This window comes from Glycine max, chromosome 10 (assembly GCF_000004515.6).
Source record: "Glycine max cultivar Williams 82 chromosome 10, Glycine_max_v4.0, whole genome shotgun sequence".
Taxonomy (NCBI): domain Eukaryota; kingdom Viridiplantae; phylum Streptophyta; class Magnoliopsida; order Fabales; family Fabaceae; genus Glycine; species Glycine max.
Window position 1 is genome coordinate 47,345,070 of NC_038246.2, and position 12,003 is coordinate 47,357,072.

Consider the following 12,003-nt stretch of genomic DNA (forward strand, 5'->3'; position numbering starts at 1 on the left):
AATTTTTATTTATTGTAGTATAAAAAAGCTTTCATTGACAATACATATAAATTTAAAAATTTATAATTAATATTTTTCTTGAGTCTGTTTCATTGTGATATAGACATCACATCACATTGAATGAATGATTAATTTAGGTTGAAAGAATAGAAATACCATATCTGATAAGCTTTTCTTTCTAGATTTTAATTCAAATAGAAATTTTTTAGCAACTCAAATTCTAAGTTAAATTAGGGATATTTTGGTACAAATCAAACAGAGAAAAGAAAAGAAAATAAAATCTTCTATCAGTTGATTTATGTATTTGGAGGTGTAATGAATAATTTGTTTGAGAATTATTCTACATCAATGTAGAATGGTGACCAGAAAATTTGTGCTTAGACGGAAGATCACGCAACCTTAAATTGTTTCATTATTTGGTTTCAATGAGAGAAAAAATAATCAATGAAGAAAATTGTGAGTATCATTGTATAGTGTTATGCCCAAAAAGGGAGAGAAAGATAACTTGCAGGGAAAAGACCAACTAACTATTATTTTGGACCCTTGTTTTTTATTAGGAATATTTATATTTTTTTATTTACTTTTTTTCACTTTTTACCAACCAAATAAGAGAGAGAAAAAAAAACTTTCTTTCCTATCAAATAATTTACAAAACTATTTTATTTTCCACTCATTTTCATTCTTTTCCTTTTCTTTCACTTGATTTTTTTTCTTAAACCAATCATATTATTATGAAAGAATAAAACAAAAAAGAAAAATTGAATAAATTTCTCCCATAAAGTAACTTATATATAAGTTAAAATATTTTTTGTAGTGGCTAAATGATATTACCTTATCTATCAAATTCATTTTATCTTATAAAAGAAGTTTATTTTATTTTATTTCTTATAGAAAAACTTATTCAAGCACATGCTAAATGAAAAGGACGAAAGTCATGGATGGTGCATAAAGTTTTTTCTCAATTAGAGTAAAAACATGAGAGTAAGATAAGAAATTTACTTTTTACGTTTTTAAAAGTGGGGCATATGAAGTAAAAGTATCCGAAGTACATTGTTGATGTGTGAAGAATGATGAACTTCTCATTTTATTTGTTTTAAAGTTAATTTAGTTTTGATACCCAGGAGTATTTGGTGGGTAAGGTTTTTGTGTTATTACTCACATAAGTATGTTTTTGCAAGGTTGCTTGTGGAGTTATTTGCCAAACAATGCTGAAAGAATCATTTATATAGAACAATGAAAATAAAGTTGCAGTTGAAGTTATATGAACTCTTAGATTACTTTTAAAGACTTATTATTTAGGATTTAGTTGAGACATATGTTGCATCGTCTATCAGACAAATTTAATTTCTATTTCTATTTTGGACAAATATAGTTATTCTTGTTCATTTGAAAATAATAAAGTTAAGTTCTATTGTGATTCAAATGATGTTGGTTATGAGTCTTTAATTAATATTAAATGTTCCTATAATTAAATGCGGTGAAGGATTCGCACGGTACGAAACATAAACTAAATGAGAATTCTCACTTTATAGAATTGACACTTAGGTCACATCTCTATACAAAGAATTTAGAAGATTGCGTTTGAGGAAAATTTTAGACCTTTAAATTTGTCAGACTTTTGAGTTTGTATTGAGTGTATTAAGGGAAAACAAACAAACAAAAGAAATTTAGGTGACAAAAGAGCTACAGATATCTTAGAAATAATTCATACAAATATTTGTAGTTCCTTTCCCATGGATTCATGAAATAGACAAATATATTTTATTATTTTCATAGACGTCTACTCTTTATTTAATTTATGAGAAATCTCAGTTTCGGGATGCTTTTAATTCTTTCAAAGTTATAATTGAACTTTAATTAAGAAAGAAAATTAAGTCTGTCAAATATGACTATGACAGTAACTACTACGGTAGAAATGACAGTTAAGGTGTGTAATGTGTAGACCCTTTTCATGTTTTTTTTTTCTTCTTCAATAAGTGTGAATTTTTTCTACAATATATAATGTTGAATAAACCTAACATGAAAAGAGTTGCAAAGTGGCGAAACTAGACTTTTAAGGATACGATAAGAAGTATGACTCTCCTCTACCAGAGTCACTTTGGGGGAAAACATTAAAGATTGCAGTTTATATTCTCAACAAGGTACCAATTAAAGTAGTCGCTAAATCCCTCATGAGTTATGGACTAGGAATAAGCTCATCATTAGGCACATGCACATTTGGAAATGTCTAGCTGAAGCAAGGCCTTACATGTTGCGTTAAGGTAAGCCAAACTAAAGATATAATTACTACTTTATTGGTTGGATTGAATGTTCTCGTGAGTGTAAGTTTTACAATCTGACTATAAGATCATTCTTTGAGACAGAAATGCAAAATTCCTTGAGGAAGTTGAGTTTGGAGGGGAAGGAAACACAATCAGTATTATCCTTAAAGAATAATCTATTATTGACAATGAATAAGTCTTTGTACTTATTGTTCAAGAAATATATTTGGTAATTAATAATGATGTTATTCTTAATATCATTAAAGGACAAGACAACATTGAGATTCACACTCAAGCACCACCTATAGTTCAAACTCAACAAGCAATAAGTGTCATTTCGAAGATCTACTAGAAAAAAAATGGAGAAATACAACTTTGGATTATTATGGTACATCTCTTTAAGAACATGAATATGACATTAGGCTGACTGAGAAAGATCTAATAAACTTCAGTCAAGTCATAGATGTTCTAACCCTTAAAAAGTGGATTATTGTTATTAATTATGTGATAAAATCAATGATTGACATAGACTCTTGGAATATCGTTGAATTACCTAAAGGTGTGTTATAAGTTGTAAACAAATATTTATAATTTAAAGAGATTCAAAGGGTAATATTGAGATATACAAAATTCTCCTTGTTGTCAAAGACTTTACTTAAAAGAAAGACAATGATTATAAAAAAAACTTTTCTTCGATTTCATAAAAAGACTCTCTTAAGACTATAATGACACCGATGACTCATTTTGATTTAGAGTTGTATTGTATGGATGTAAAAACTATGTTTCTAAATGAAAATATTGATGAAACAATATAGTGCAACTAGAAAATTTTGTTAAGGTGATTCAAAGTTTGTGGTGTGCAAATTAAAAGAATTCATCTATGACTTTAAATAGGCTTTCCGTTGATGGTATTACAGATTTAATCAAGTTATTACCTCTTATGGTTTTGATGCAATTTTGGATGATGATTGCATATACCAAATTTTCAGTGAGAGTAAAATTATCCTTTTGATTTTATATATGTTAATGAAAACTTTATAATCCTAATATAGTTTTGGACATATTCAAGATGAAAGATAATAAACCAAAAGATACACATGTTGGTAAAGGAGACAAGTTAGTCTTAAACAATGTCCTATTAGTAATCCTGAAAAAATAATAGATGCTGATGATTCCTTGTGCTTTAGTTGTGAAGAGTCTTATGTATGCTTAAGTTTGTTTCCGTCCTAAATAGCTTGAGAGATACGCGATTAATCATGGTATGCGACACTAGAAAGTAGTAAAACACATAATTCACTATTTGAAGAGAACAAGAAACTACATGCTTACATATTAGAAGTCTAGAAATTTAGAGATCATAGGGTATTATCACTTTGACTTTGTGGGATGCTTAAATAAAAAAAGACTCCACATTATGATACATCTTTAAACACGATAGTTTAGTTAATATCATATTTTAAGACATCAAATCATATGATATGATTGTTAAATTTTATCATTGGTTTGTCTATTATTACATACATTAAGAGACCATTAAATATTTATTGTAATAATAACTCAACAGTGTTATACTCCAAATAAAACTCGTAAGTGTTAGAAATTTTAGTTTCTAATTTTATAAAACTTACTTTAGTTTTTAATTCTATAAAAATTTATTCAATATACTATTTTTAAAATTTTCTTCCGAGTCATTATATATTTAAAAACTAAAGCGAATTTTGTAAAATCATATATTAAAGTAAATATTTTATGAAATTTATTCCTGTTCGGATGTGTCAAATATTTTTCAGTTGGTTGGTTGAGTGTGATGTACAAATGCTATAGATTCTTTAGTATTTATTTTTAATTCTTATAAATAAATAAAATATTATTTGAATCTGTTCATTAAAACTAGCCAATTTTTTCATTTAGTGTATAACTTTCTTTTATGATATCTTGAGATTTTCACATTGAATGGGATTTGTTTGGGGGATGCGAGTTTTGAATTTATATTTAAATAACATTTTTCCTTACATTTAATAATCTTGCTGTGATCGCCGTTACCACTCAACTAAACCACCTAAATAGGGTCTAATGTTATTAATTAAATAATTTTTAGTTAGACGTACATAAATATAATTTCTTCAAATGTCACACTGATTATGAAATTAACCTGCCCTGCCACTGACATGAGTCCAAGAATCTTTTCCCACATCTTGAGAATTCAGCCAATTCCTATACTCTTGAATGCATGGTAGCCTCCTTTTTTTCGCTTTCTTGTCTTAGGAGACATTTTGACCTTAATGCTTTGTTTGCTTTAGCTAAAAAGGAAAGAATGATCCTGAAAACATGATATTTTGAAATCTTTTACCGTTTGAAAGTACTTAAATATGAAGTTTTACAGAAAATAAATGGATGAAAATGAGATTTAAAAGATAAAAGTACCATCAATATGAAAAGGATAATTTTTTAATATAATATCTCATTTTTTTATTTAAAATATTTATGTAATTTTATACACTTTTTTTATTTTACTTTTTACACAATTAAATAAGAAAAATTAAAAAATTATCTCTTTTTTGTTTTCAATAACTTAAAAACTCATATTACTTTCTATTCATTTTTCTTTTCAATATTTTTCCTAAACCAAGCATATCCCTACAATAGAATTCAAATCACTTTTGCCCCACCTTATTATTTTAACTAGAAGTATTTCAATAAAATTTTATTCTGCTTTAGTGCTAATACTGTTTTTTCTTAATGGCAAATTTTCACCCAGGTGTTATTTTTTCATTAGAGATTTTTTTTTTTGACACGAGTTTTGGCTTCTATCTAATGATGCATAAATAAACTAATGTTATATCTTGCGGTTTTTAATGCTTGATTGAGTTTAAAATGAATTAAACAAAAATAAATCGTTCAATTTGAAGAGATATGATGAATTAAGTATATGTTTGTTCTAAATTTTAATAAAACCAATTTAAAATTACTAAATATAATTAAAATTTTATTTCAATTAATTTTGAAAAATAAATTTTACATTATAATATATATTATCATGTCATAATTAATTATATTTGTAAACCAAATGGATGATAGGTCCAACTCAAAATAGCTGACTTAAAATGAGTGGGCGATAGCATTGGATCCAAATTATTTCAATCTTCATTTCGTTTTATTTTATTTTATTGTTAGCTGCCCCTCTCAGAAAATGAAAAGACGTTTACTTATACCTCTGACATGTCTATATCTGCAACACAATGTAATGAATATAATTTTAGAAGATAAATAACAATCATTCTAGACTTTATTTTTGGTACCAGAGATGAACAAAATAGAATAAAAAAATTAAATAAATTATGCGACATAATATAGATTTAATTCTAATTTTGATTAGTTTCTTTTATTTCATATATACTGTTTTAATTATATAATTTTGGTTTAACTATTAACTTAATGTATAATATTTATCAGATGCCGACGTATATAATAATAGAGTCTAACAAATTTTTTTTGGGTGACATATAGTGTCTAACAAATGAATCAAAGTTATATAACTAAAATAATGAAAATTAAATTAGAAAAAAATAATAAATTGAATTTAAAAATAAATGGTAGTAGAAGAACCAAAATTACAATAAAGATGAAATGAAAGAAAAACAAAAATATGACTATGTTCTTAGCTTTTAAAGTATAAAGAAAAAGGTGAAGGGGGTTTTATTCCAGTTGAATAGAATACGCGACTACCAGTATCCATTGTGGAGAACCTTCCTATCAAATACTTAAATTATTAATGACCAATAAATTTTTTCCTCTAATACTATATGCATACTCAGGATTAAAACTTAATTATGTATATTTAAAACTTAAATTCAAGATAATAATTACTTAAATAGTTTTATATCAATTGATTGATGTGATTGATAATTTGATTGAAGTAATTTTATCAATACATTTATAATTTATTTATGAAAAATATAAGTTATGTAGTCAGAGATAAAATAATTTTATATTATATTATATATATATATATATATATATATATATATATATATATATATATATATATATATATGATGATTAAACTTTTTATTTTAAAAAGAAGGAGGGCATGTAGGTTATAAGCTGTACCATATTAAAGGGATCAAATTAACACAAACATGTGACAAATGAGAGGGTTGTTTGAAGGCACCCATAAAATTTACCTAGTTGGAACCCACCCTATCACAATCATTCTGGAATCTGGACTCTGGTAGGGCCCATGCCCCCTACCCCTTTGGGCCTTTTTTTCCCTAATACTCAAACACAAACAATCTTCTCACTCTCCTCTCTTTTGACTTGGACTTTCTCTCCCACTCTCTCACGCAACACTCTCCCTCACTTTCTCTTTTCTTCTGCAACAAAACAATAATAATACCACACACTCACTCACATACAAAACTTCCCTTCAACACCATCCTAGCTAGCTCCTCACTCTTCAACACCATGGGCGTAATGCGCCGCCGCAGACATCACCATCACTTCCGTTGGTTACAAACCTTCACCACCTTCTCTCTTCTCTTCTTCTCTTCCACTTCAGCCATTACCAATCTCGCCCCACATCCCAGTAAGTACACTCTTCCACACAACACAATAAAGTCTTTTTCTTTCTTTCTTTTTTTTTTAAAAAAAACACCCCACTTCTTTTTTTTTCCAACTTCAATTCTAATTTTTCACGGTACTTACTATTTTTTTAGGTGGTGGGGCAGTGAAGCAGCTTAACCAGGAAGAGAAGCAAAATGGGTCGCCGGTGGATAGGGTGGTGGCGGAGGAGAAGAGGTTCGGCGGGCCAGGGTCGTCGCCGCCGTCGTGCAGATCCAAGTGCGGTTGGTGCAGTCCTTGCTTTCCGGTTCACGTTCCGGTCCAACCGGGTTTGATCATTCGCCTCGAGTACTACCCCGAAGCGTGGCGTTGCAAGTGCGGGAACAAGCTTTTCATGCCGTGACATTAATTAATAATAATAGTAGTATATATAAAAATCCTAGTACAAAAAGAAGAACACAAACGTTGTTGTTGCCAGAACCGAACAGGTGAACATTGCTGGTACTAGCAGCAGCCAGCCATCTTAAATTTTCCCCTTTTGGGCTTTTTTTTTTTTTTTTAATCTCAGTATTAGTGCCTTTCATGCACTGATTAATGTTGCTGAGGTTGGGATGTTTATGAGTACTATGTTTATAGTAATATTGATGTTTATAGTTATTGATTTTTGGGTTAACCTTTTGAGGGATGGTCAGACAGCAAAGGAGTGTTGGGAATGTAAGATATATGTTCGGGTGTGATTACCGAGAGGAATATATCTTAAACCTTTCTCTGCTTTTAACACACACTACACTACTACTTCTCTCTATATTTGTATATGATTTCATTTCATTCCCTTTTTGGTTTATGTTAATTTGTGGCACCTTACATTACCCTACCACCCTCTATTATTTTACAACAGAATATTTGACGTTTGTGAATTGTAATTATGACTAGCTAGTTTCTCTTCAGATTTCAAATAATTTATAATTCCATCTTTTATTTTCTGTGCTTCCATCACGTGAAAGGTTGAATAGAGGTAGGGATGGAAGGAGCATAATCTTTGAATGGGGCTGGGTTGGGTTAACTTATTGAGCTGTTACTGTTTGTATTTGTAGTTGTTGAAGTTTATGGTATCTCACTGCTTCAAGGCACATAGGTATCTGAGGTTGTATTCTTAATTTTTCTTTGTTTGGTTTTTGTACTGTTTGGGATTTATTATTACGTAATCTGATCTGTCTTATCGATCTCAGTCTCAGTGGTTCCTTCCTTCATTGGATATTGATATTTAGTATTTACTTGTTTTCTGCTCAAACTGTGTGAGTGTTATTTTATATATATGTGCACGCGCCGGTTCCCCCTTCTCTCCCCTTTCATTTTCCATTAAATGTGTACATGCCAACAAGTGGTGTTTTCACCTCTGCAGAAAGCAACGTTTGACACAGCAAGTTCAGTATGTGGTGAGAATGAATGAATGAAGTAACAAATGAAACACAGTTCGTTCTATTGGGCGTTTTTTGTTTCATTAGTGTCAATGGATGATAGTTATTGTTTTTTCCCCGTACAGGTTGCTACTTATGATATCGTTGTTAAAATTCCTCTCATTTCTTTTCTTTATATAACTGATCAGGTGACATGATATTTTACCTAATTAAGGGAATTCCTCGTTTTCACTTTCTGTTTTCAAACGTTAGTTCACATTTCCAACCGGCTAGAATGACCATTTAAATCCAAATCCTATTAATTCTTCCATAAGCCTCAAGTGCGAGTTGTTGTACTATGGAGTTAATGGATCAATTTATACGAGACTATTTTAATTTAATTAGGAACTGAGTTTGTATTTAAGATAGTTAACTGTAGTCTACGAGTATAGTTTAATTAACAACACGTATCTAATTTATAGGGATGACTTGTATTTGATTTTCATATAATACATTTTAAGGGAATTAATGATCAATTTTAAGTATGATTAAAGTCTAACAAAAAATTAATCTCATATTGATTTCAAAGAATATTCAAAAAGCTATGGGAATACCTGGAGACCCTAACATTCTAATTACAATGATATCAAATAAAAAAATATATTTAACTGTGTTAAATGTTAAAAAAGGAGCTTTATTTTTTTTTATAATGGTTCTACTAATGTTCACCTGGATTTCTCAATCTTAAAAAAATACTAGTGTTAGTAGTTTTTTTTTTTAATAAGGAGCTGTAGTACTTGAAAAATTGCTAGTTAGTTTTTTTAATCTTTGTTTACACTTTTTTTTAAACTCACATTTCTTAATTCTTATTACTATATTTTATAGTTTAACCAGTGTGACATTAATCTTTTTGTGTTTACTCATTCGTCTCCTAAATCTCAGTCCTATGATTAAAATTTGAATTCAAAATTTTCAATTATAGTAAGAGATTTGAATTTTAATTATCAATGGAACCAAATTAATAATATTTCTTATTTTAGCTTGTTAACTTTTCCTCTTGGGGTCCGTACATATGACCTCATAGAATAAGAAAGTAGAAAAACCAAGAAAATGAACCTATGCCCGATGATTCAAATATGCGTATCTATGAAAACGCCATGCACATGTTCCTCCACCATATGAATTATGTTGAAACGAAACTTTGCATAAACAAGCTGACGAATGGACTAATGATGCACATCGAACGTGGGGGAGACAAATTATCTCTCACAAGTCCACCTCTTTTCTTTTCAGAGCAGATTAAAGTTGATGTCTCTTTTTAATTAACCTAAATTAATAAATTGTAGATTAAGATGTGTGTGGTGTGGGTTTCATATTTTCCTAAACTAAAGAAGAAGAAAATAATGGGCCAACAATTATGGATACATAATAGTGGATGACATGTGAGTGACGACTCTTGCAACTACTGGATGGATGTGCTCCAATTCCAAAGTAGAGGAGAGAGTTCAAAAAAATGCATCAGTACACACACGAGGGGGTGAAAGCTCCTTTGCAATTGGGTTGAACAGAGATAACACAGTTGCTTTGCTTTGGCTAGCTACCCCTGCTGTCAGTGTTGCTTGTATCAATTGAGGTAAAAAGTAAAAACTGACAAAAACAAAGCCCCCATTCACAAAATAACGCAACAAGTCACCCTAACAGGTCCCCTATGGTCTATACCCACAAAATTTGAAAACCTCCTTTCACTACTTACCACTCCCAAAACAGCAATGTATTATTATGTGCTGGCTATTCGGATAATTACTGTTATTTTCTCCATTTTTATTTACAAAAAACAAATAACTAATTTATGAAGATTAATAAAAAGGATTAAACTACTTACTTTTAACTAATGATATCATAACTTAAATTTTATTATAAAAATACATATTGAATTAATTAGTTTAAGTAGTTGATATATTCAATGATATTACTTATTTTTTAAGGATAACTTTTTACTAACCGCTATCACTTATCTCATTAAAAATCTTTATAATAAATAAGAATATAGAAGAAAATTAATAATTAATATACTTAAAATGATCATATGCTTCTTGTATTTAAGGTAAAAAAATATTTTTATTTTATTTGTTATATATATAAGATTGAAAGTAGTATCATATACTATTACACAAGCACAAGTACACAAATTTATTAAAATTTTCTTTACCTTATATTAAATTTATTTTTATATATCTATCAACATATCATTATATGTAATATTTTCCTTATAAAAAAATAGCTGGCACATATATACACACACAACACAAATGTACAGCCCAAGGAGTCTGCTTTTTCACGAGGCGTGGCAGTGTTGTTGTTTTTAGTTTGTTTTTTTCTTCTCTTGCACTTATAATATGTCACAGTGCCGCAGAAAAACATGTATTTAGCAGTAGTTTTATTTGAGAGGGGGGGTTTGACAAGACAGATTGACAATGAGACGGGGAATGGGGTGATGAAGGGGTTATTACTCCATCCAAATCCAAAGACCTAGTCAGGAATGCCCACTACACCACACATGACAGCACCCCACCTTCAACAAAGTTTGGTGAGGTCTCTGAAAAAGAGAGATCAGAGAAGTGATGTCTGATTTGACAGTGTTGTTAGGATTGCCTTCAACACTTTGGCTCATGAAACTCACATCTTTATTCCCATCTTTCACTCAAACAAGCCCTCTCTTCTCCTTCCATTATCATCATCATTCACTCACACCAACTTCTGAGTTCTGTGATGAGATTGAGCATACATACATGCTTGATGTTTCATCTGCTCGTGTTATTTCTAGGAAGTTTCAATGTCAATGCAGTGGATGCACACTATTTATGTCTCGTTTGAAATAGATATATAGTGCTTGCTTGTGCCTTTTTCTTTGCTTTAATTGAAGCCGTGCTAGTCAATGCAGAGGTTACAGCCTTACAGGACATAGTATATAGAAAACCATTGCCTTCCGACCCACAAAAGAATAATCAGACAACATGTGAAGTGATTGGATTTCGATCCATAAATTTGTTAGATACCGATGACAGAAATATGTATGAGCATTAATATTACTAAGTATTAATTGGACACCAAAAAACGATAAAGTTGGTAAAGATCAATGTCTGGAAACTTAACATTGAAAATGAAGTATATAATTAATTATTATTGTACTTTCCACAAATATATAACGACTATCATTTAGCTCTCAAGTCTAAATAATTGAATGGAAAATAAAAGTATACTTGCCCCTAAAATGATGGTTTAGCAGCACCTGGAGTCTGGACCCATACATGAGACGGGAGGCTTCTAGATTTAACTCAACTCCCACGAAAGTGTAATGAATGTCCCTTTCCATGTATAATCTGGATCCACATTGTTGTAATTTTTCTAAATTAAAAGTTAAAACAATTCCGATTTTCTTATGCTCTCGTTTTTGCACTTCTTTCATACCTTACTTTTATTTATCTCTATCTTCTAACTTCTGTTTTTCCTTTTCCAATGGTCTTATATGCTGGATATACAACTCCTTTAATTTGAGCAGGAAGAAGGTATAGTTTGATGATAATAAAATGTATATATTTTTATAATGAATTTAATTGACATATATTCTTAGGATAAAAAGTGTTATTCAAAAAACATTTTTTTTTATGTATCTTACGGGCTTAACTTAACTCAATCTTATAAAATCAATTTTTAAGGTAAAAGATGTTTTCTACTTCAATTTTAACAATATTTTAAGTCCATGTGGGACTTAAAATTTACCAATT

At 29.7% G+C, this 12,003-nt stretch overlaps 1 protein-coding gene across 1 annotated transcript; it reads left to right on the forward strand.

Annotated features, from left to right (window-relative positions):
* Positions 1–6,536: 6,536 nt before the first annotated feature.
* LOC100815004 (EPIDERMAL PATTERNING FACTOR-like protein 5) lies at positions 6,537–7,478 on the forward strand. The gene is made up of 2 exons (XM_003536467.5): positions 6,537–6,846; positions 6,977–7,478. Exons 1-2 carry the CDS (start codon positions 6,726–6,728, stop codon positions 7,222–7,224), a joined length of 369 nt encoding a protein of 122 aa, XP_003536515.1. The 5' UTR covers positions 6,537–6,725; the 3' UTR covers positions 7,225–7,478.
* The last annotated feature ends 4,525 nt before the right edge of the window (positions 7,479–12,003 follow it).